The sequence below is a fragment of the Silene latifolia genome, chromosome 11, assembly GCF_048544455.1.
Source record: "Silene latifolia isolate original U9 population chromosome 11, ASM4854445v1, whole genome shotgun sequence".
NCBI lineage: Eukaryota > Viridiplantae > Streptophyta > Magnoliopsida > Caryophyllales > Caryophyllaceae > Silene > Silene latifolia.
In genome coordinates this window covers 48,953,107-48,980,506 of record NC_133536.1, presented here as the reverse complement: position 1 = coordinate 48,980,506, position 27,400 = coordinate 48,953,107, and the positions used below count along the sequence as shown (strand labels likewise).

The 27,400-nt window shown below is 35.6% G+C and overlaps 1 protein-coding gene and 1 non-coding gene across 2 annotated transcripts; both read left to right on the top strand.

Annotated features, from left to right (window-relative positions):
- The first annotated feature begins 8,718 nt into the window (after positions 1 to 8,718).
- On the top strand, positions 8,719 to 8,789 carry TRNAG-GCC (transfer RNA glycine (anticodon GCC)). The gene has a single exon. It is a non-coding gene; the product is annotated as a tRNA-Gly (tRNA).
- Positions 8,790 to 18,859: 10,070 nt separating this feature from the next.
- Positions 18,860 to 21,764, top strand: LOC141611615 (putative carbohydrate esterase At4g34215). Its single transcript, XM_074430192.1, has 2 exons — positions 18,860 to 19,509; positions 21,131 to 21,764. The coding sequence occupies exons 1-2, from the start codon at positions 18,976 to 18,978 to the stop codon at positions 21,341 to 21,343; spliced, it is 747 nt and encodes a 248-aa protein (XP_074286293.1). The 5' UTR covers positions 18,860 to 18,975; the 3' UTR covers positions 21,344 to 21,764.
- Positions 21,765 to 27,400: the final 5,636 nt, after the last annotated feature.

Here is a 27,400-nt window from a genome sequence, read left to right as displayed (position 1 = left end):
TTAGAAAGATAAAAACTCTTCCTTCTCTTCCTTCTCTCTAACCGAAATAATAGAGAGTTCCATAATATTTTTGGGTCAATTTTTCCACTAAATTAATATTATTCTAGTATACATAATATTAATTTGATTAAGAGTTTGCTTTGGGTATTATACTTTGGGAGGGATCCTATACTTGGATTCTAGTTCATCCATTTAGGAAAGCACAAGAACAAGAGAGAAGGAGATCTCTCTTGTGCCCAAATAAACCGAAATACCAATGTAAGATAGAGATTTCTTCCTTAAATTGTTTATAGTTTGCATGCATAAGATCATCAAATAATTTGATGATTAAATTAACATAAAACATATATGAATATGTTGATTATATAGATTTACTTTTCCTTCACCAAGATGCCTTACCAAGGACCATCCCAGTGTATGAAGGTGTCACCATCTCGGTTGCTCGAGGGAGTAGATCAAAACAGCAATGAAAGAACATTTATTAAGTAAACTTTAAGTCTTTACAACGGTGAACAAGAGACGGGATATAACAAGGCTAGCTATCAATACTACTAAGCTTGAGCGTCAAGGATTTCTACTTCGGTAGCGTGGTTACTCGAACCCCTTCCAAGCCCGTAAGCACATGACTAACTGAACCTGACAAGACAACTGCTCACCATCCCTGAATGGATCACTACAGTTTTATAAAGCAACAACAACGGGGTCAGTTACTACATAACAAAATAAGACAAGTACGAAAGATAAACACTGATCATCAGCCAACTCCAACTCCCAATCACAAAAAACAGCGGTGGGGGACCAAAGCCACACCCACCATGGTCCCGCTCATCAACGAGCAATAATCCATGTCCGTTAATGTGCACATCCACTTCCGTGACGGGTTCCACGGAGGGAGAACTAGGGTGTGAAGCCACTCTCGCAAGTGACTCCACCACAATCATCATAATACTGAAACCAATATCACACCATCTCCAACACCAACACCATCACCATCACCAACACTGACACCATCGATGATCACAATATCAATCACACAACAATTACCACATAAGCCTTAATTCAATTAAACAGTAAAACTGAGTTGGAAACCCTACCTTATCGTCAAGCCATGAAAATGCATTCAACAAACAGCCAAGAAAGACTCTGAGATGCATCCTAGTGATGTGAACTGACGACGACAGCGACGATATCCTTTCTAGCATCCTCATATGTAACTCAATCCCCTTCCATGGACAATGTCCAGGCTAGATGAGAGTGTAGGGGTAGGGTGGGTGATAGGTGAGAGAGAGAGATATATTAGGGTTAGAGAGAAATGGAACCGTCGGAAATGAAATAGAATTCACGAACTCAAGTTTTATAATTACGTGTCCGAGCGGCTATACTCGGTCAAGTACTCTCATACTCGGCCGAGTAAGCCCTCCTCGGTCGAGTGTTACCACCACTCGGCCGAGTAGTCCATACTAGATCTAATAATAACTACATAAGTCTCTTATCCTCCCGCTTATCCCCCTTCTAAGGCCGACCGTGGTCAAGAGGTCGGTCAAAGGGTCCTTAAACAGGGCGGGTATTACAACAGTAGCCTTGGTGTATGTTGATGATGTGCTCCTCACTGGGGAGTCTATAAAAGAAATTATAGACTTAAAGGGAAAGTTAAATGATGCTTTTACAATAAAGGATCTAGGATCTATAAGGTACTTCCTTGGTTTGGAAATAGCCAGGAATGACACGGGACTGCTTATCATTCAGAGGAAATTTACATTAGACATTCTAAAAGATATGCATATGGAAGATTATTTGCCAGCAGAGTTCCCAATGCCCAGGGGTTTGAAGCTCTATGTTGATTCAGGAGAAATTCTAGAGAATCCTGAACAATATAGAAGATTGGTAGGCAGATTATTATATCTCAACATGACAAGACCTGACATTATCTATTCCACACAGCATCTCAGTCAATTTCTGCAGCAGCCTCGAGTACCACACATGAAGGCAGCAACTCATGTTGTGAGGTATTTAAAGAATATAGTCAATACTGGTCTATTTTACCCAGCAGGAACCTCTCTGAACATCAATGCCTATAGTGATTCTGACTGGGCTCAGTGTGCTTTCTCTGGGAAGTCCCTCAGTGGTTATTTCATTTTTCTAGGAGAATCTCTAATTTCCTGGAAAACAAAAAAGCAGAAGACGGTTAGTAAGAGTTCAGCAGAAGCAGAATATCGTTGTATGTCTTTCACAACATCAGAAATGGTATGGGTTAGCAATCTCTTATCAGACTTGCAGATTCAGATATCCAAACTCATACCCTTATACTGTGATAATACAGCAGCTAAGCATATTGCACATAATCCAGTGTTTCATGAAAGGATAAAACACTTCGACATAGACTGTCATTATCTGAGGGACGCAGGAAGGTTTCTTAGATACGCAACACCTCAGATCAGGGATGCAATTAGCTGACATTATGGCTAGAGCCTTAGGGGCTCAACAACACAATTTTCTTACTGCCAAGCTTGGACTCAGGCATAACAAGATGAGTCAAGCTTGAGGAGGGTATGTGAACATAAGAAGGATTAGTGGTAAGGTCAATGTATTGACCAAAGGTAGTTAGTAGTCGGATAACTAACTATATATATACTTCACAATTGTAACAGAATACTCACTTGATTAATACACAATTATTTCATTACAACTAATTCTTTTTGTCTCTAATAACTAATACTCTCTCTCTCTCTCTCTCTCTCTCTCTCTCTCTCTCTCTCTAATAGAATTCTATTACACTAAGCTTCGTTACATCACCATTAATGGAGATTATATGTTCTTCACAAATAGTGTAACAATCTGAATAATTTCGATGAGGTTAAGAGACCACGTTTATCACCCGAGGGGATTTCAGATCACATTAGCGAGGTTAAGGAAGTATCAACGATTGAAGGCACCTTTTTGGATCAGCCTAGTGAGGTCAATTCTATCCCCATGCCATGTCAAAGCCAGTTTGTTTTCTCAGCTTTCTCAACCGTGAAGATGCATTCAAAGCATAGTATGTAGCCGATTCGGGGAGAATAATTTTAGTCGGCCCATGCTCGCGAGTTCAAGCTAACTTAAAGGGTAAGTCGATGTTGATGGTTAGAGGTTCATTCGTTTTTTTGTAGTTTACTGGAGATCTAGAGATGGTCGCGCGTTCTAAGACAAAAGAGGCGTGCTCACTCCAATCAATCAATACATATATATAAAGTAGAAACTTTTCAAGCGATATTAGAGAGTCCAACTTTTTTAGAAATCCTAATAAGTATAGATCTAGCTTTTTTCTCTTAATAATTTATAAGAAAATTATCCTGTAGATCTAATAATTTACGAGAAAATAATACTAATAGAAGTAAATCTAATAACTTATGAGAAAAATAATACTAATAGCAGTGGATCTAACAATTTATCGATTATTCTTTACTAAAATAATAATAGAAAAATAACTTCATAAGGAATAGAAATATTTATAAAGAAAAAAAATCATATAATAAATGTATAGAAGTGTTAAAATTATATATTTTATAAACATACCATTAATCTTTGTGAGAAAAAAAATAGATCCTAATTTCTTACAAATATAAAATATTGTCAAGAATCTAAATTGTTCGATTTTAACTACTTAGTGAAACTCGTGTAGTAACAAAGATAATTTTATTTAAAAACTTTTTTGAATATTTAAAAGATTTACAAGAGATTCGAGTTGTTAATTATAACCAAACCCATAGTAACATGTCATAATAGGAAAAAGAAGTAAAGAGTAACATTTACTTAGCAATTGGCAGAGAAAAACTTCTACAATGACAATATTAGAAATAAACAACTTCAACGATGACATGAAAGTTTTAACTACGACTTTCTATAACGTATCAAATGTGTATGATTGGATTACCAATAATATTCACATAAGATTAAAAAAAATTTGAGCTGCCATCTACAAATATTAAATAATAAGTGCCATACCGATTTTGTCAAATGAGCCAAAAAAATAAATACAAATGAACAAAGTCAAGAATTACGATTTTATGCGGGACTAATAATCTAAGAACCATCTAACTATGAATTTATCAATGTACGATAAATATATAGAAAATTTGTGAGAACTATATATAATCTATTATTATATCACCGAATTTTTTCTTCAAACTGGTTTCAAATTTGTATCAAATCTATAATAGATGTTAAAAATGTATTGAACTGCCAAATATAAAAAATTATGCGGTTACATCGATTTTTACTTTCTGAATTCCAACTCATCTATTTGTTTTTAAGCATTTAATTATTTACCGCGGTTTGCGTATGGCTGGTTATTAGACTTATTACTTTGTCATGTACTGATTGTATATTTAAAAGTGCAATAGTTTTTACAGTACCTTTTCATAGTTTTTTTTTGGGAAAATTTCCATTTTGGTCTTGAGGTTTGAATTAATTCCACTTGATTGCCCTGAGGTTTGCACAATTACACTTTGGTGTCCCGAGGTTTGAACTATTTCCCACTTTGATAACCTAAGTTTTGAATAAAATTTTATTTTGGTGACCTAAAACATTTAATAGTCTACATTTTATCTTAATTACATTTTCAGTAAAATAAAGTGCAAAATTGAATATTAAACTGCATACAAAATAGTATAATCAAAATAATATTGCAAAAAAAAAAATGTCTTTATGTTCAAAATATTTTTTTAGTACTTCCTCCATTCATCTTTTATCTTCTCATTTCAATAAAATACTCCCCACATGTATTAGAGAAATGGGAAGATAAAAAATGAACGGAGGAGTATAAAATACTAAGAATGTTATGTATAGGTCACTAAAGTGGGAAGTAGTCAAAACCTCGATGCACCAAAGTAGAATTATGCAAACCTCGGGGCACTAAAATGAAATTAGGCTAAACCTCAGGGCAACAAAGTGGAAATAGTCCCTTTTTTGTTAATGGTTAACTATGAGGTATACCATATGAGTTTAGTTGAATATAAAGTACTCCTTAGGGCTTGATTGGGATGGGAGTAATTATTAAGGGAGTATTGGGAACCAAAATAAGAAAAAATGGAAGGAGATTGGTGGTTAGTGGTGGATGTGGAGTGTGGAAATAGGAGGTGAGGGAGGAATTATTACCTCCACAAGGAGGTAATGCATTACCTTGGGGGGGGGGGGGGCGGGGGTAGCAATTGCTCCCTTAATGGAGGGATTTTACACTATATTTCCTCATTTCTAGCCATTTCTACCTCCAACCCTCATCCATTCCCTCCACTTTTTAGTTCATTTTAGCTCTATTACTCCCTTAATAATCACTCTCATTCCAAGCAAGCCCTTAGTGTAATAAATTAGGTCAAACTCATATATATTGGTTAAGAAGTGAAGCGATTGTACATATATATTTAGTAATTTGAAGTCATTTTCTTAAAATTGAAACTCTTTTCTGAAAATTTGTTCATTTTGTTATTATAAATAAAGAGTAGAATAAAAAAAATTAAGATAATGAGACTTAATTTTTTTAATATATAACATTTCAAATAAACAAAAATGAGTTATAATTTTAATATAATTAATCTAAAACTAATCGATTAAGAGTAGTATATATCCTAATATTCTACTCCATCCAATTCACACAAAACTCCTGATTTGTTTTTTGGAGGTCAAACTTTGAAAAGTTTGACCGTTAATTCACTCAAAAATATATCTCACAACTAAAAAATTAGATTTTGTATTATATATTTCACATGAAGTTCATAGGGAACAATCAGTCTTAATGGTACATAGTCAAAAACATTTTTTTATTGTTTAGAGATCTAACAAAAATCCTTCAAACAAGTTACATATATAATTGAGATACATGTTGTTTTGCGTATCACCATTCAATATTTACCCTGTCGTATGCTTACAAAATAGAATATTGGTAGATGTTGTAAGTTAATCTAATTTTTGAATCTTATAAAACCAGTCTTAGTTATCACGTTTATGGAATTAAACCACATTTTTGGGAATGACGTTTTAAATTAACTAAAATCGATGGTGCATACGACAATAAAAATAGGTAATTACATAATACAAATGTGTCTTCGGATGTTATACAAATGATATAATTAATATCAAAAAAAGGTAGCTTTTATGTTAAAGGTACCGATGATCCATTAACAATCAACTAAATCAACCCAAAAATTTTATGTGTTTCGATTTTCAACATAGTTAGACTTTTTTTATCAACTTAGTTGACTTCTACTACCAAACCATGATAATGTAAACTAATATTTGAATTCTTAGAACATTCAACATGCATATTGTTAAAGATGGGCCTAATGCATTCTATGTAATAGAATCACATATATTTTTGTACCGTTGTTTAGAGACTATTAATTTTATTGGAACTCGGTATATATGGATTTGATTTTACGAGAAGTATATAAAGAGCAAAACACTCTCTTAATGTAGATAAGTTAAACTAATTAAGCTATAGCAGATCCAACATTTTCTCTAAGCACACTAAATATAGATAATTATGATACATGTTGCTTTAGGTAACACCATTTAGTTTTACGTAGTTGTTATAGGTTAAAATAATTTGCAAAAATCATAAGGGTCTGTCTCAATCATTTGGTGAGCTGCACTATGTTTATGGAGATAACTATTGCTTTAATTAAAACCAGTGAAACCTGTAACAATAATGGAAAAATTAATTACATACTCTTACTATGTTACTTGATGTTTCACAACTGAAATGATAACTACTAAGGCCCTATTTGGTAAATAGCGGATTAATATTAGCAGAAGCAGATTTAGAAAGCAGATTTGACTAGCATAATGATTTAGCGGGTTTGACTAGCAGATTTATTTAGCATAATTGTTTTAGAGGTGTTTGGTAATTGACAGTTTTAGATTAGCAAATTGTTTAGATTCTTTGTAAAATCTCAAATAAGGAAGGTTAATATTTTTTAAATATATATTTATTAAATATATAAAAGGAAGGTTAATATTTTTTAAGGGGGTAAATAAGACAATATTTTTTCTTTCTAATCCGCTAACCTAATATGCTAGTAGGAGCAGCATATTGCAAAATAGCATATTGGACCCCAATATGCTATTTCAATATGTCATTAACCAAACGCTCTAAATAGCATATTTGTAAGTCAAACATGCTAAACCTCTTCAATATGCTGAAATTTGGTCAATATGCCATTTACCAAACAGGGCCTAAATGACAAAACTTTTATGCTAAAAGCACTAATAGTTCATTGATGATTAACTACACTAACCACGAACTTTTATGTATCAATGATTTAAACATAATTGATCTTCTTTTATTAACTATATATAGAATATATTTATACAAACGGTCCTAATAAGAGCCTCGTGCATCGCACGGGCTTTTCAACTAGTTTGAGTACTATAATTCTATAACAATCCCGTGATTAAAAAGTGTCGTCTTTGTGTTCTTGTTGAGTTTGTTTGTAAAATTAGTTATGTTAGTTGTTTATTTACTAGTTTAGGGGGTTCTACTGTTCAGTATGTGTATTGTAACTAGTATTGGTGCCCAACTCTGCCCGGGCTACTACTATTTAGCATTAAAATTTATTTTAATTAAATAAAACTACTTTAAAGTTGCATAACTCATACACTTATCATTAATATATTTTTCATGACATATCTTAAAATTACGATGAAATAAATTATGAGACAAATTCACTACTCCCGTTATTAATATTTTACTTCAATCGTTTGGTTAGCTAAATGTTCATATATATTTTCTTCTCTTGTTAGTATTGTTACTTTTATTACATTCGTTATTACTACTGTTACTTTCACTACTCCCACTGTAAATATCGCTACTTTCACTACAGCCGCATTAATATTGATAATTTCAATACTCTCGTTGTTACTTCTATTACTTTCACTACTCCCGCTCGCTGCTAATATTGTTACTTTGACTATTCAAGTGAGTGATTACTATCATATTACTATATTTAGTGTTACTACAATTTTTTTCACTACTAACAGAATTATTTTTACTATGTAGGCATACAATTTTAAGAGGCTTTATATATATATATATATATATATATATATATATATATATATATATATATATATATATATATATATATATATATATATATATATATATTACATATATGCATGCATAAAATCAAATCGGAATGATTATGGAATATTATATTTTTGGAAATCTAACTTGATTTATTTACCTTTTAATAGTTTCCAAAATATAACATACTTATACTGTAGTTGTGTATGTTAAATAACTAACATCTTTATACTAATCAATACCTTAAGTGGGCATGTTTATTTTAAGAAAAATCTCCATATTCTTATCTTTTCTAAATTTATACTTATGCCAAAACTATCAAATATTTACATTGAATTCTCTTGGTCAAGTCCATCACACGGTATTATGATTAAAAACTATATAGTATAATTAATTTGTATAAATTTATTTAATTACATTAAAATCTTTTGGTTTCTAGATTAATATAGAGTATTGATGGGTTAGTATGGAATTAAATATTATGCATTTTCATTTTTTTTTTTAAATGAAAGTTCATGTTGTCAAAAAAAAACAACATTGAAAAATGAAATATGGCATTTGTTTCCATGTATGTTCCGACTTCCGAAGTACAATTTCGTAGGACCGTCTTGCTCTGGTACTAAACGTGTTATAAAATCGAATCTGAGGGAATACAGACAAAAGCACCAGTGGTCTAGTGGGAGAATAGTACCCTGCCACGGTACAGACCCGGGTTCGATTCCCGGCTGGTGCATTCATTGATTTTTTATTTGTTTTGACAACAACACTCGATTGCTTGGTACAAATGTACAATTGTATAAAGTGGAATAATTTATCTTAAATCTCCAAATATAATTTTTTTGTTTTCTTTATCCAAGTAATTAGAGTTATGAAAGGTTCCCTCCTATTCTAAATAAACTTTTAGAAAGAAGATGATGAAGAGGATAATAAAACAAATCCACATTTAATATTCATAAACTTAATTAATTGATATACAAAATAAAATAAAAAACTAAATTAAACTACTTAGAGCGATTTTTAGGGGGGCATTCTCTTCCATGAGAATGATCCTCTCCTCCTTTGCTATTTGGAGGTCTCGTAAATCAGATGCAATATCTGCATACAGCTGCTCCAACTCCGGCACCCAGCCACGAAGGGTGGCCTCCTTGACTTTTATAATTCATTTTTCGTCTATTTACAATAATTTCTCTATTTCTATTTTTGGTAGGTATTTGTGTGGTTCAAGTTTAATTGTATGGTGCAGTGGTGTGTTTGTGTGGTCCAAATTTAATAAGTCATATGAGAAATATAAATATAATAATGTCATGTGGAAAATATTACTCCCTTCTATTCGAAATAATCTTTCATATTCAACATTGGCACAAAATTGAAGGATTTAATTAAAATAGGGAGTTGTTAAATCCCGCACATGATTTTACTAAATCTCGCACTAATTTCCCGTCTTTCCCGACTTTACCCCTCTCATTTCCACCACACTAACCCTAAACTAATTTAGAATAGAGAGAAAGGAAAACACCACTGTGTGACGGCTAAAAGTAGGGACATGGACCAACGGCAACGACGCGGGCCCACTGCCCACCAGCGATAACGTGGGCGCACAGAACACAGGCGACAACTCGACCGTAGACCACTAGTTCGACGCGGTAACGACTATAGTTGGGCCCACATACCTTAAGCAGCTGTTCGACCATTGGTTCGATGCGCTGACGACTATAGCGTGGGCTCAAGGATATGATACGACGGTGACGAGTGTAGTTGGGCCCAAAGATCACGGCGATAACTCGGCCGTAGACTACCGGTTCGACACGCAGTTGCTGAAAATGGGGGAGGGAAGTTGGGTAAATGCGCGGCCATGCGGGGAATGGGGAGGGTGATGCAGTCAATGACTTGATGGTCGATGGCGCCGGGATGGAATGGGGTTGAGGTGAGGGGCGGTCAGGGTGGTGGTTGGTGAGGGAGGGGGGTCGGGGGAAGATGCTGTTAGTTTTAGGTGTTTTATTAGTTTTTTAATTTTTTTTTTTTTGTTAGAGGAAGGGTAGGAAAGGACTAAATTGACAAATTGTGTAGGATATAGTAAAAGCTTGTGTAGGATTTAGCAATTACGTTAAAATAAGCATAAAGTATTGTTGTGGAGTAATGCGATTAGAGAGAGGGAGTACTCTACACACAATAAAAAAAAATTTTGACAAGGTTACACACAATACATATCCATCAAAATATGAGTCTTTTCCCAAACTAACATTTATCTCAAAATATTCACCAAAATAACCATTGTAAAATTATATTTTCCAAAATAACCATTCTTATATGCTTTGACCAAACTAAACCACATAGTTAATTAAGGAGAAATGATAAATACAATCCAATGAGTTGTATTTAAGCATCTAATGCCTTTCTAAATTTAGTATTAATTTAGAAATTAAGGAATAAATTACACATAAATCAATACAATTAATGCATGTATTAAGTATTTATTTCCTTTTATAGTTCCTTAAATACAACCCATTGGGTTGTATTTATCATTTTCCTTAAAGGGATCTCATTGGGTTGTATTTATCATTTTCCTTTTATAGCTCCGCCACAAGCATTTCATAGGTTTTGTCTACCATATATGGTTAGCAATTTTCAAACTAAATTTAAATATGTGCACTTGAAAATAGCTATACATCTAGCTGCTTTGGAAAATCAAGTATGCAAGTTTAATAAGTTTATGAAGGCCATTGGATCCATTAATCAGAAAGCCAACGAGTGGTGGGAATTAGAGCTGATCAAAAGCGGGCTTGGGCTAGACATGGGTTGGGCCCAGTTGCTAAAAAAGTGTCCGGCAGGTCTTATTTTTTAGCCCGAGCCCGGTAAGCGGGTCAGTTTCCACTGTCCGTACCTGCCCACTTCAAAGAGCGGGCCGACCCGCGGGCGTGATTTAAATCAAATACAAAAATTAGTGTTTCGATTAAAACACGAGTTTTTTATTGCTACATCCCACTAAAACTTACTAATTGTCTTTAAAAACTTACCCTTAAGAAAGTATAGGAATTTTCAAAAGATAAGTTTACTAGATTTTGGAACAAACACAAGTTTGACAATATTCTACTACAAACATCAAAAGTTCGTTTTTGCCTTAGTATTTCCTCGGCATTGTTAGCGGTTACGTACACTCCTGTGTAAATACTTGAAAGGTACTATCTTTATACGACAATCCCGTTATCATGTTTATTCTCGGAGAATGTTTATACGACAAGTGTAAATACCGACAATCTCCCATTTATACGTAAGGAATAAGTATTCATTTGCGCTACCTAATTGGTTTAGAGTGTACAAATTGTAAATGAAATGAGAAGAGAACGTCGGAGGATTGAGGGTTTGAGGATTTTTATGTGGTTACTTTTAATAGCGGGCCGCCCATCGACAATTTTGTTTAGTCCAAGCCAGTCCATTTATTCTAGCGAGCCTAGTTTTCTTGTCCATTACCCGTTTAATTTTTGATTTTTCTTATCCAAGCTTGCTATTTTAGCGGGCCGGACGGTCTGGGTCAAATGGGCCGACCCGCACTTGATCAGCTCTAGTGAGAATGTACCACTCGAGAGTTGGGCTCTTTGTCATAATGGGGGTAAGCGATATGGGATTACTACTACAAATTCGTCAGAGTCTTTCAATAATGTTTTAAAAGGTGCTCGAAGTTTGCCTATTACGGCGCTTGTCCAACTAACTTTTTATCGATTGAATAAGTATTTTGATGAAAAACGGAGATCTTGTGAAAGAATGCGGAGGTGGATATCGGAACATTGGTTTTGAACCACTCTTAAAACAATGGTATAAACTTTCATCTTTAGAAAGTATAGTAAAATAAAGAATAGATAGAAGGTTTTTGTGAGAATTTTCTGTGTGTTTTCATTCATCGTATGATCTCCTATATATACAAATAAGTTATGCTATGAATAAGGAATGGCAGCTAACCAATTCCTGGAAATAAGGCCTAAAACAAGATAGTTATGATATGCTAAATATTTACGAGATATGCTAAATATTATGCTAATATTTACAACTGGCATAATATCCAAGATATTATGCTAACACCCCCCCCCCCCCCCTATCAAGTTGGAGCATGGGGGTTAGCAATGCCCAACTTGCCCAACGATCGGTGAAACTGAGAATGCCCGAGAGCTTTGGTGAGAATATCCGTGAGCTGGGTTTTAGTAGTGACATAGGACGGTGCGATGGTCTTCCGGATAATCTCATCACGCACAAAATGACAGTCAATTTCGATATGTTTCGTGCGTTCATGAAATACGGGATTGTTAGAAATATGAATAGCCGCCTGATTATCACAGTGAAGCGTTACAGCGGAAGGATGATCAAAACCCAAACTTCGAAGCAAGCCTTTTAACCAAAGAATTTCACAAGTTGCGGAAGCCATGGCACGATACTCAGATTCGGCAGAGGAACGAGAGACAGTGGCTTGCTTCTTTGTTTTCCAAGAAATCGGAGAACCGCCAAGAAAGACGAAATATGCGGACACAGAACGACGAGTAATGGGACAACTATCATAATCAGCATCACAATAGGCTTCGAGAATCATAGGCGTGTCAGCCCGTAACAAAATGCCCTGCCCCGGATTTCCTTTGAGATACCGAACCACACGGATAACTGCGTCCCAATGTGTTTGAGACGAAGCTTGCATAAATTGGGAAAGAATATGAACATCATAGGTAATCTCGGGACGAGTAAGAGTGAGATAAATAAGCTTGCCAACTAAGCGATGATACTTCGTTGGTTCAGAAAATAATGGTTCCACTTGTAAAGCAAGCTCATGTTTCTCTTCCATGGGGACGGGAGCGGGCTTGGAGCCAAGAAGGCCTGTTTCCGTCAATAAATCAAGGGTATATTTACATTGGCACAAAAAAATACCGCTGGAATTACGAGCCACCTTAAGACCCAAAAAATATTTCAGTTTTCTCAAGTCCTTCATACGAAAACATTGGCTTAAATAACTTTTAAAATGTTGAATAGCAACACCATTATTCCCAGCAATAACCAAGTCGTCAACATAAACCAGAATATTAATAACAATATCATCCTTGCGATAAACAAACAAAGAATGATCACAAGGACTATGCGAAAAACCATAATCACATAAAGTGGTGGCAAGTTTAGCATACCAACATCGCGGTGATTGTCAAAGGCCATAGAGAGACTTATGAAGATGGCACACTTTTCCTTGCAAACCATGACCGAACCCAAGTGGGAGTCCCATGTACACTTCCTCCTCCAAATCACCGTGAAGAAAGGCGTTCTGAACGTCCATCTGATGTAATTCCCAATTATTTATGGCTGCAATCGTAAGAAATGTGCGAACCGTTACCATTTTTACTGTTGGGGCAAAAGTTTCGGCAAAATCAATGCCTTCTCGTTGATGATTTCCAAACACGACAAGTCGTGCTTTATATCGCTCAATTGTCCCATCCGACTTTCGCTTTATTTTATAAACCCACATACATCCAATGGCGGTTTTATGCGACGGCAAATCCACAATGGACCAAGTATTATTAGCTTCTAATGCAGCAATTTCCTCCTCCATGGCTTGTTTCCATTTCGGATCACGAATAGCTTCTTTAAAGGAAGTAGGTTCTGTGCCATTAGAAATAGCTGCAATAAAAGTTTGATGGGAAATCGAAAAATTCTTACAAGAAATATAATTAGCAATGGGATACGGAGTACCTGTGACGTGCTTGGCAGTGGGTGATGGGCTTGACGACGGGTTTGACGGAACCATAGTTGTGTTAATGTTTTTATTCAGCTTATCCCAGCTTATAAAATCTTTATGACGGGAATTTACAAATTTCGCCCTTTTCCCTTTACCCATTTCGTCTCTGTCATTAGCACCAGAGGTATCCGCGACGGAGTTATCATCAGTATCCGTGGAAACATTACCATCACCATCTAAATTAGAAGGAATGATATTAGTGTCAACAAATTGATCTGGCTGTTCACTTGAAGACGAACCCGACTGTTTAGTTGAAGATGAGCCAGTGGCTGAGGAATGATCGTGTTCAGTCGCCAATGTGTCAGGCTCCCCCCCTGCTGCGGACCCTGCTGTTGATTTGGTGCAGCCTCATCCTCAACCCGTGGGCAACCAATCCCTTCCCCCGTGTTAGTAGAAGAAACAACACCAGGCCCCCCTTCGGCAGCAAACGATGGGCCACCATCCGGCTCTACAGAGGGATCATCGAGACCAAGGTCCGGGTTAAACTCAGGGGACGCAAAGGGAAATTGATTTTCTATAAAGTGAACATCTCGGGATTGAAAATAATCACCCGTCTCAAGATCATATAGATGCCAACCCTTTTTACCAAAGGGATACCCGAGAAAAATACAACGGCGACTTCGGGAATCAAATTTATCACGAGCATAAATATTTTTAGCATAACATAAACAACCGAAAACACGAATTAAATTCATGTCAGGGAGTTTGCCAAATAACAATTCATAGGGAGTCTTATGATGCAAAATTCGAGAAGGAGTTCGATTGATCAAATGAGCGGCTGTTAAAACACATTCTCCCCAAAAATCAATTGGCAAAGAACTTTGAAAACGTAGGGCACGAGCAACATTCAAAATATGCCTATGTTTTCTTTCGACCCGGGCATTTTGTTGGAGTGTTTTAACCATGGAAGTTTGAAAAATAATATCATGCTCTCGAAAATAAGGAATAAGCCCCCGAAACTCCGTCCCATTATCACTCCGGACAATTTTCACATGACCATTAAATTGACGGGCAATTAACGAAAAAAAATTACGCATAAGGGTAGGTACTTCGTCTTTGGTTTTCATTAGATAAACCCAAACACAGCGCGAGAAATCATCCACAATAGAAAGAAAAACCGGGAATCACAAGCACGATTAGGATGATACGGTCCCCAAACGTCACAATGAATTAAATCAAACAAACAATCAGCCTTATTATCACTCAACGGAAAAGGAGTACGAGTTTGTTTGGCTCGAAAACAAATATCACAATGCGAAAAATCAGAATGCAAACTTAAAGAAGGAATGTGCTTCATGACCCGAGATGAAGGATGTCCCAATCGTTGATGCCAAAACTCATCTGTGTCTTGCCCGGAAACAACATTAACACGAGTAGGTTCCGTCATGGTCAGTAGAAAAGCCCATTCAAAAGATCACCCACTCCAATCGTCGTCAAGGCATGGTCCTGTATCAAACAATTAGACTTAGTAAATTGCACACTTAAGTCTTGCGTGGACAATAGCTGAGAAACAGAGAGGAGGTTGCACGTAAAAGACGGAACCAATAACACATTATAAAGAAATAATTTGTCATTTAGCTGAATGGTTCCAGCTTGCGTGGCTGAAACACTCGCACCAGTTGGTAAGCCAATAGTTATAGGAGCGATATTGACACGGGATGTAAACAAATTTTCATCATAACAAACATGTGTAGAAGCACCCGTATCAATTATCCAAGTGGAAGAGGGCTTACCAGTCAAACGAACCATATTAGTAACAACTGTGGGTTCACCGAAAATTGCATTTGCTTTGGCACTAGAGGTTGAAGAAGACGACTCCCCTGTTTTGGGAACATGTCGAGGATGACCTACTGGAAATTCGTGTTTCTTCCAGCAGCGACTAACGGTGTGACCGTCCTTATTGCAGTGCGTGCACTTGAATCGAGGACGATAAGCACCCTCGGTTTTAGCCTGCTGTCCCTTGCCGCCACCAGTCACCGCACACGCCGTAGAGGAAACAGAGTCCGCACGAGCCTGGGCAATGGCACGAACATCTTCCTCTTGAGCAAGCCGAGAATATACAACATGTATATCCGGTAAAGGGGGAGATCTGAGTATGCTTGAACGGACAGTGGCATATACCGGATCAAGACCCATAAGAAAACCACGTACTTGCTCTACCTCCCTGCGTTTACGAATAATTCCTTGCAAATCGCAACTTGAGCAACATTCACAATTGGGCAGAACATCATACTCATTGATGTCATCCCATAACAATTTAACTCTACCAAAATAATCCATCAAGGACTCACCGAGCTTTTGCTTGCAATCGGTAAGATCGCCTTGAAGTTGATAAATTTTGATGTCATTGGCCACATAGAAACGCTTGCGAATATCCTCCCAAAGATCAAAAGCGGTTTCACGGTATGAAATTGACGAACGAACACTAGATTCTATGGTATTAAAAATCCACGCTATAATCGTGTAATTGACAGACACCCAATCCTCACATTCTTTTGGATTGGAAGGCTTGTCTTGAGAGTGCCATCAATGAATCCAAGCTTTCGCTTGGCCCCCAACGCGACGCGAAAACCCTTTGCCCATTCCGCATAAGTTTTCAGTCCGGTGAGTTGAACATGAGTTATGCGTGCCCCCGTACCATCCTGGTTCGAGAGAGCATAGACGGGGTTGACAGTGTGATCATTACTACTCCTTTCACTACCAATTGACTTATCGTCAACCATTGTGAAAGATCAACAAAAGAGAAAAAAAAATCGCAAGAACAACCTTGCTCACGATACTATATAGTAAAATAAAGAATAGATAGAAGGTTTTTGTGAGAATTTTCTGTGGGTTTTCATTCATCGTATGATCTCCTATATATACAAATATGTTATGCTATGAATAAGGAATGGCAGCTAACCAATTTCTGGAAATAAGGCCTAAAACAAGATAGTTACGATATGCTAAATATTTACGAGATATACGAGATATGCTAAATATTATGCTAATATTTACAACTGCCATAATATCCAAGATATTATGCTAACAGAAAGTGTTTATACGCCGAGATTTTGTCCTATACCGGATAACCGTTATTGGGATTTATATCATGGCAATGAACTAGTTCCAAACCCCAATATGAAAAGAGTGAAAGCCGGCAGAACTCAATGTACTAGTCTAAAGACGAGATGGATATCAAAGATAAGGGCATGGCTAATAGATGGTCAACTTGCAAAGAAGCGGCGCATAACACTAGAACAGCAGAACTTGTAAAGTTGCGAAAAAGAGAAAAGCAGAAATCTTGCAAAATGAAGGTAGTCGGTTATGGACGATCTTCAGTTTAGCTGTGTACACATTAATTACAAGGAAGATTTTTTTTTTCATCTAATAAAAGCTGGTTATTTGTTTCCTCAACTAAACAATATTTTTTCATTGTATATTTCATGGAAATTACGCAATAATTTTGATTATTTTTGTAAGACTAAAGCTTCAAAATACTTATTTATAATTGATTCAAGTTGGCTATTGATTTTCAAGTATTTTTAAGTATGTGTATATTACTTAAATAGACTTCGCTATATGCTTGTAAATACCTATACTACAAGGACAAAAATTAAAAGATCGTCTCTGATGCCTAGGTGTTCATCATAATGAGTTTAGAGATAATAATCTCTCATGGATTAATGGTTGAATCACGTCAATCCTACCATAGTTTTCTTGACAAGTAATTTGGAACTCGGTTTAGCATATTATTAAATCAAACGAACTGAACCAAATCATTATTTAAGAAATGCTTTAAACCAGCCATTGTTATTATAATGTTCATATTTTTATTTTTGGTAAATTTATTAAGGACATTGTCATTGTAAAAAAAATGACGATTTGACTATTTTGGCGAATAGTTTGAGATAAATGGCTATTTTGACAAAAACTCTTCAAACTATATTGTCATCATATTCATTGATTTTAAAGTTTTAATCACTAGATTCGCCCTCGCAGGCTAAAACGAATAATATACTCCCTTTGTCCCGGTCATTTGTTGTCATTTTTTATATTTGGGTGTCTCAATAATTGTTGTACTTTCTATTTCAAGAATAAACTTGATGAGTAATTTAATCATTCACACCCAATTTCTTTCACTTGTCATTTAGGCCCTGTTCTTTTGGACTGAAATTGTCTGAACTGAACTGAACTGAACTAAACTGAACTTAATGGAGCCGAACTGAACTGAACTTAATGGAGCTGAACTGAACTGAACTGATAATAAAAAGTTTATATTATTAATATTAATAATAATAATAATAATAATAATAATAATAATAATAATAATAATAAATATTATAATAAAAATAATACCAATAATAATAATAAATATTATTATAATATTATTCATTAATAATAATAATATATTAATATAATCTAATAATAATAATCTAATAAGATATATAAAAAATAAAATCTTAATATAATAATAAATATTGTAATAATAATAATATATTAGTAATATAAATGATAACATTATTAATAATAATATAATATATTAATAATAATAACTAAAATAAAAATAATAATAATAATAATAGGTCTAATATAATAACTTATTAACATAATAATATTAAATATAATAATAATAAATATGTTATGAATAATATTAATAATAATAAATATATTAATAAAATAATATATATATAATAATAATAATAATAATAATAATAAATGTATTAAATATAAATATAAATATAATAATATAAAAAATACGAATTAATTATTAATAAATATAATAGTAATATAATAAATATAATAAATATAATAATAATAACAATAGTAAATACATTAATATAAAAATAATAATGATATTAATAAGAATAATAATAGTAATGCTGAAATAAACTAATATGAATCGAATCGAATGAACGATCAATCAACTTAATTGAATTTGAATCGAATCGAATGGGGTGAATCGAAGTGAATCGATCAGATCGCACTTATTAATCGAAATTAAGCCCAAAAAGTTAATGCGCTTAGTCTTTGAACAATTGACCGGGAAGGGAGTAAAAAAAGAAAAATGCCGACATTTAGAATACAATTTGTGTTTACCACCTGGAAATCGATACCATCCTGAATTCCTGATCGATTACCTCAATCAAAGTGAAAAGCCATTACAGTGAATCAAACAATGTCAGAAGACAAGAAGCAGATCTTCATCTTATCTGGCCAGAGCAACATGGCAGGAAGAGGAGGAGTGATATACGACTCACACCACCACAAAAAACACTGGGACGGCGTCGTTCCACCTGAATGCCACCCTCACCCTTCCATCCTCCGCCTCAACGCGCATCTCCACTGGGAGCAGGCGCGTGATCCCCTACACGCCGACATTGACCACAAGAAGACCTGCGGGGTGGGACCCGGCATGGCTTTCGCCAATACAGTCCTAGAGCGCGTGGGTGGGACTATGGGGCTTGTGCCGTGTGCTGTGGGTGGGACCGCGATCAAGGAGTGGGCGCGTGGGGAACACCTCTATGAGAGTATGATCAAGAGGGTGAAATTTGCTGTTGAAGGCGGTGTCGGGGAGGTGAAGGCGTTGTTGTGGTATCAAGGGGAGAGTGACTGTCAGGAGTGTGATGTGGAAGTGTATAAGGAGAAAATGGAGAAGCTTATTTATGATGTTAGGGAGGATCTTTCTTTGCCTTTGCTTCCTTTTATTCAGGTACTCTATTATTTTAGATGCTAGATTAGTTGTATACACAATTTCTTATTTAAGACGGATACCTCCGTCTTAAGCAAGACTTACTGGCATACTGGGTTGAATATTGTTTGTTGTTGTGGAGGATGTCAATTTAGCCTGAAAAAGAATGTTTAAAAGAATGGTATCGCGGCATTGATTCAATGCAATGGGTTGTAGAGATGTTGAATGGATTACTGTGGGAATTGGAATGTTTTCTTCATTTGCTCTCAATGTAGCTCTTGGAAATTGAGTGTTTGGTCACGTATAGGAGATTATCGGTCAGTCTTATCGTGAAAATGATTTTGGATGGATTAGTGTGTCAAGTGAAATGTGTTGTTCATTGTTTATAAATAATGTATCGCTTGGAAAGTGAGTTATTGGCTATGCGTAGGTAATGGTCGCTTAGCCTTTCTGTGATAATTTTGATGTTGTGGCCTATGGGGTATGAAATGGAAACTGCGATACACAAATTCTGATGAGATGGGACTCGTCATGGGCTTATCAGGAGATCAGCCCTATATAGAGCAGTTTTAGGATATTTTGACCTGGTAAATAGGATGAGGTTCCTAAGTTCAATGAACCATGTACTCATGTTGAGCATAGTACATGAATCTTAAGACTAGGAGTTACAGTATGGAAATATTGTGATCGAGTGAGAATGAGATATGTTGTAGGATTAGGAAATATGATGTTTACTTTCTTTTCTGTATGCGATATTATGTTCTTAGTATATTACAGACAACCAAGCTAATCAATGAGCTCAAAGTTCAGTGATATTGCTGTCTTAAACACTCGGGTACTATACACTGCTTTGTTTAGTTTTAAGGGCACTTGGTTGTTTGTAGAATGTATAAAGAATGTATCCATGAGTCTTAAGATACCGTTTGAAGCTTTGTACCTCTAGCTGCTGCCTTAGGATTCATCTGTGTCATTTTCTGATCTCTCCTGCTAGATAGTGCTGTTGAATTTTCTCAATTGTGGATTCATGTAATGCTTGGGTTAGGTCATTACGGGGGTGTATCATTTATGGGTTGTTTTTCGATCAATGTTGTTGCTAATTGCTATTAAGGTATTTCAAATTGGGCTATTTTGGGAAAGTTCAACTTTAGGTTACTCGTTTTGGTTCAGGTTGAGCAAACCTTGTCATGTCCGTGTTAAGGATAAAATAATACTGTCCAACCAACTTGTTGAAACATTCCGTCCAACCGACGTATTGAAACCTTGCACTTGTTTATTCATTGAAAGTTTGAAACCTTGCACCTGTTCATCACTAGTTAACTGTGTTTCATGTACCACAAACAAGTATCTTGCTGCTTTTGTAAACTATGCAATCCTTCACATCAATCTGTACCATTTCTCAATTTATTTGCTTCGGTTGTCTTTTACTGTCATTTGACCTAAGAAGTACGGAGTAACTTTTTTTAATCCTAGAAGACTAGTAATACAACTGTTGTTTAAAGTAATTGTTAGTTTGCTTTTCGCATGAAATGTTTCTAAACCAGTTCACAGAATTCTTAGTTATCGACTTATCGTAAGCAAATGAACCCAAATTATAAGCCTGAAACTTATGCGATTGCAATTGCAATTGCTTTGATCCATTCAGGTGGCACTCGCATCTGGGGACAAAAAATACATAGAAAAGATCAGAGAAGCACAACTATCGATCAAGCTCCCCAACGTGGTCTGCGTGGACGCCAAAGGATTGACACTTAATCATGATAATCTTCATCTTTGTACCGAGGCTCAAGTCCAGCTAGGCAAGACATTGGCTGATGCCTACCTCTGCAATTTTTGTTCTTCATTGGAGTCCCAATAGCAACTAATCTATTCCCCAACTGAAAAGGCTAGTCAAACTCAAACCACCACTTCTTGGTTCTTAGTGTTTCTGGTTTTCCTTTTCTTCTCATTTGGGGCGTATTATACCTTTTCACTTGCTATTTCCCATCATTGAAGAACTCAATTGGAACACCCCCGGGATTAACTATGTTTTCTTCATTATGAAAAGGGTTGATGACTATCGAAGAGGTCTTAGCTTAAAGGCTTAGAAAAAAGTCATCTGGAAAATAGGTTATTAGGTTGTATGTTTGAATCGCCCTCGCCTTTGTATTGTACTAATGTTTTTGTGCCTTCTCCTGTGGAGTTCCAAAAGAAAGAGTTGATGACTAATAATGTGTGGAGTTTTACAAGATCTGTTGTACATTTGAAACTACTCTATATATATTCCTCCCTTTGGTTCATCTCGGGGTTGACCGTAACAATATTCCCTTGCCAAGGCCCAATCTACATTTGCTGTTAACTTTGTTGCATTGTCTTAGAGTCGAATTTTGTGATATGGAAAACGGTTATTCATATAGGCAAGGGTAACTGTTCGAGAAGATTACGATATTCTGATATATCGTAATCAGAATAATATCTGGATTATGCAATAAGTTATTATGTTAACATTATTAGAAGATATTATGATTATGTTTAGATATATTAGAGTGCTATATATACGGAGCTATTGTAATGGTTGGAGGCACGAACTATCAATAACAATTATGAATTCCGTTCTTACATCTATTTATTATGGTATCAGAGCCTCACGCTCTTGAGGCCTAAACACACGATCTTTTGCCGCCTGCCGGTGGGCATATGATATACAACGCCCACCGGCGGGATTTCGCTACCGATTTCAATTTACTCGTACTTTGATCTTTATTTAAAAAAAAAACATTTATTCGTATAATTGTTTGCAAAAAAAAAAAAAAAAAAAAAAAAACGAATCCAAGGATTTAGATCCAAGGAAACGACACTAATCTTTCACGCCACTAAATGGTGTGATATGTGATGTCAATTTGATAGTAGCATTGGAGTAATCAATGGTGGTTTTGATTTACTTCTTTGACATTCAGCATTTAAACGGATGATTTTCCGTTAAATCGAAATTTGTCAGATTCGAAAACTTTGACATTTCTGACACGAAATTTTAGCGAACTCGACAAACGAAAAAAAAAAGATCGACTTTCTCGTTTCGTTGAATTTTTACGAGTCCGAAAAATGACAACGTTCCCGTCTAATGTTTTTTTTTTAACAAGCTCGAAATGCTTGGCGTTCCTGTGATCTTCAATGCAATCAACGATCTCTTCCGAAACATCGAACAACAGCAACTATGGTGACCATCACGATGACTATGGCGACTATGGTTGTTTGCTCTTTTGCACGATCGTTCTCCGACCTTATATCGCGCGATCGGCCATGATCCGGCGACTTGAAACTACGACGACAATGATGATGCACCGATTTTTCCTCCCAATTTTCACGCCACTTGATGGTGTGATGTCAATTTGATCATAGCATTGAAGTAATCAATGGTTGTTTTGATTTATTTCTTTGTCGTTCAGTATTTTAGACGAATGATTTTCCCGTTCCCGTTTGACGAATTCATCAGGTTCAAAAAATTGCGACGTTCCTGATTACGAATTTTCAACGAGTTCGAAAAGTTTGGATTTAATTTCGACGGGTACGAAAAGCTACGACGTTTCCGTACACCGAAGATCGGAGATTGAAGATTAAAGGTTGAAGAATTGGATTTTTCTTCTTTCCTTATTTGGCAAACCCATGGAAATTTTGACAAATTACCATGGGTTTGAGGGGGAGGTTCGAGAAGATTATGATATTATGATATATAGTAATTAGAATAATATCCGGATTATGCAATAAGTTATTATGTTAACATTATTAGAAGATATTATTATTATGTTTAGATATATTAGAGTGCTATAAATACGGAGCTATTGTAAATTTGTAATGGTTGGAGGCACGAACCATCAATAACAATTATGAATTCCGCTCTTACATCTATTTATCAGTAACAGGGCAGTTGTCATATTATACATTAAAGCGTTGGTCTTTTATGAGAAACGCACATTCTTACTTAAAACGGGTCAAATATATAGATGAGACAAGAAAAAGAACGCCACACCTGCTGTTGAAGATGCGCTTTTAGGAATCCACTTACACGCGGTTACTTTTGGTTTTGTTGCCTCAGGAGCTGGTGGTTTAGTGCGAGGTACCCATCAACAGACCACCTTTTGTTGTGTAATTGTAATCATTAAAATTTTGAGTAATTAAGTTGGAAGAATTACAAAGAAATTGATTTGGAGTTATAGGAGAATTATTAGACCATCCCCAAGCAGAAGGTCGCCTTAATCGGGTCACCAAAAATTTTCCTCTTAATCGCACCTTACTAATCTTGACCCACTTTCACCCTCCCAAGCAGAAGGTCACGACCTGGGTCACCAACCCAATCATTTTTCCACTTTCCAACATTTCCAATCATTTACCACATTCACTACCCCACCAAAACCTCTCTCTTACTTTTAGAGAATTATTACTAACAAATTATAAATAAATTATTTTTTTATATTTAATTTTGTTAGTATCTTAATATTAAAAAATGATCCGGATAATAAATAAAAAATTAATTTTAAATCAGTATTAAATATTAAAAAACGTAAAAAAATAATTACTTTGATAGACGGTTATATCCAGCAGAACAGTCAAAGTTTAAATACATCGACATATAATCTTGCAATCATCAATTACTTCAAAAAATTTATTTTATTATGATCTATACGAATATATCGTCTTACATTATAAAACCGTCTTATACAAAAAAAAAAAAAAAAAAAAAAAAAAAAAAAAACACAAAATACAAATGTATCGTCTTTATCCCTTTCCCAACCACTCATTTCATCACTTACCTCATTCTTCAGTTCTTTCTCCCTTTCCCAACCTACATCATTCATCATAAATCAACTTTATCACTTACCACAAATATATCATTTCATCACTTACCACAATTATATAGTCTTTATCCTTTCCCAACCTACATCATTCATTTGGAATTATTTTCGATTTTGGATTTCTTTCGATTTGAGATTATTTTCGATTTTCAATTTATATAAACCTATTTTCGACTTTTGATTTACAAATTAACCTTAATCGCCTTGATTTATTTTGATTTACAAATAAAGATCATTTTTTTCGATTTGGGATTAATTATTTCGATCATTTTCGGCAGATTTAGGGTTTATTTTCTGTGTTATTGATGAAGGCGATTTCTGCAAATGAAGGTGATTATTTTCGCCAGATTAATGAAGCTTGATCATTTTTTTATGAAGGTTGATCGATTTGGGTTTATTTTCACCAGATCTAGAAAAAAAAAGTTGCTCAAATTATGTCAAAACTAAGTTCATTTTGTAGCTAATTAAAAAATAAAATCATTTTGGGTATGCTCAGATTTTATTTTTTTGTGTTTTACTATATAATTGTTGTTTTACATCTTTATTATTTTCTTATTTTTTTGGGAGATATGGAGATGTACGTACAGCAGCAGCAGGCCAACATCAAAGCTTTCAAGTGTTTTGATGGTTGTCCTTTTTTGTTTCCGGCCAATGAGAAGGTGCCACCTACCGGGTCACCAACATTCACCCCCTTCTCAACTCAAGGTCACCTGGTGACCTTCACTTACTCAAGGTCACCAAAATCAACCCCTTAATCCTAGTTTAAGAGGTCATTAAGGTGACCCAACAAGGTCACGACCCAGTCGGTGACCTTGCTTGGGGATGGTCTTATATCTTGAAATTTAGGCTGGGTTCGTGACCTTTTAGCGGCCTCTCGACCCGTAAAACAACGCCTTGGAACGTGACACGCATCTCATTGGAAAGAAAAGTGTACGTGTGATTGTTTGTAACATACTCGTAGTGAGCAAACACGACAAGCTGTAGTAACGGAGTCACGTGGTGAGCATGCCGTTATTAATCTAGGGCAGTGCTTTTAAAAAGGCGAATCGCTGGAGGATCCGATACTGCAAGTCGCCAAGTCAAATTCGCAGAGCTCAGTGTGGCAGCCTGTCTTGGAATTTAATGCTTTAAATAATTCAATTTTGATGGCCTTTCTTTCACCAACTTTGTATCTCTAAATCTAATGCCCAATCACTCTCTATTTTGTTTGGTACACGTTACAACTTAGTGAATTCATATAGAGTGCTTCCTTTATTTGACCGTTGTATGAAACGACAAATAAAAAGTGATTAAATAGAAATTATTTTATACTCCCTCTATTAATGATAACACTTATCAAATACAGCTATATCACATCAATGATAACATACTATAAATTGGCTGTTTTTTTACAATAATATCCTTACAACATGTTTTTGGTACAAATAATATAAAAGTGCAAAGACACACAATATTTTTGTTATGTACGTAACCACAATCCAACCTTTAACAATACTACAATTTCAATCCTCCAACACTTAGCTACTAGCTAAGATTTTTAACTATGCTTAACTCGGGATATTAAGCATACACTCTCTTACTTTCCAACAATGACTAATGACCCTTATTTATATAAGGTCCTAAATCCTAACTTACCTTGTAACATTAAGAGGCCTTTAACATACAAAATACTAACTCCTAATATTTACTAATAATAACATATAACATATAAATAGTAAATACTAGTTTAGATCTCGCGCAATGAATGCGTGGTATTTATAGACTTACTTATATAGACCATGTGCAATATATGCATGGTATTTATAGAGTTTTACTTTTTAGTGTACTATATATAAAATTTAAATTGACAATTCTTATTTTACATGTTTCTCCTTAATGTATTTTGATTAGAGAAATAAATAAAAATTTAAATTGTAAGAAGTAATAAAATGAGTATTTTTTTGAATTTTTTTTGTTTTTTTACCGAGAAATTTAAATATTTACTAATAACATATTTTTTAGCTGCAAATTTTTATCATAAAAAGTCAATGAATTTTAACAAATATTTATTAATACTGATGGGGCATATTCTGCACCGCTGACCAAGTCAACATATTGAGCAAGGTCAAAGATACCCACAGCAAGTCAACGACTTAGACCGCCTAGCCGATCGCCCATCTACTGTCACTGGTCTCGGCATGGCAACTGCCACGTAGGGACACATACCCGCGTACTCATATCCAAGACCTCGGCGGTGAGTCAACAGGCCCGCGGCCGCCATAGGTCGCTCGCCGAGGGTAGATCGGTCTTTCCACCGCTAGCCACTTGGCCACTTGCCACACGTGACAAAAGGTGAAAGCCATAAATACTCCTCAACCTTCATTGAGGAAAGGATCCACAACTTAACCTAAGAAACACTATTCATCTCAGTATTATCTTCCTTATCTCTCTACAATATACATTCACCAAGTAACAACTTATCCCTTAAGTTTCTCGACTTGAGCGTCGGAGTGAGTACGCTTGGCACAAAGCCAAGCCCTCAGTTCGTTCATTGTTGCAGGAGAGGCCGAGAGGAACAATTAAGGAAAGAAGGATTCAACTCAAGACATTATTCTACAAGCCACGGGTGGTAACGATACTTGCTCTGGAATTACACCCGGAACAATTGGCGCCGTCTGTGGGGAAATCGCTACTAGAAGCTAGTCACATTCATTCCCTAACAAAAAAAAAACAACAAAAACCCACCCAAAAAGCTAAGAAGATGTCGAAACAACAAGACGCAGTCGTGACCGACGAAACCGCATTCTACCAAGATGATACCTTCAACAATTCTCGGAGTCGTGCGGCCCTCCACCGTGAGTAATCCAACCGGAGTTCGGGATGCCAATAATACAGACACGCACGCCGCCCAACCAGGTCACCATCATGGGACATGTGGTTGACGTAGCAAAACCGAAAATGCTCCGGACCTAATTAGTAATACGCCCTGCTCACACCGTCACGCCGACAAGAGCGGCGGAAACCGGCCCAGAGACCGGGGCCCAAAACGTGACTCGAGAAATTTGAACGGAGCACTAGGAGAAGCAGACCCGGTCAAGTCGCAGGGG

Excerpts from the sequence above, each read along its gene's own strand:
- LOC141611615 (XM_074430192.1), top strand. The coding sequence starts at position 18,976 with ATGTCAGAAGACAAGAAGCAGATCTTCATCTTATCTGGCCAGAGCAAC. Across the intron at positions 19,510-21,130 it reads CTTTGCTTCCTTTTATTCAG|GTGGCACTCGCATCTGGGGA; the intron begins GTACTCTATTAT and ends TGATCCATTCAG.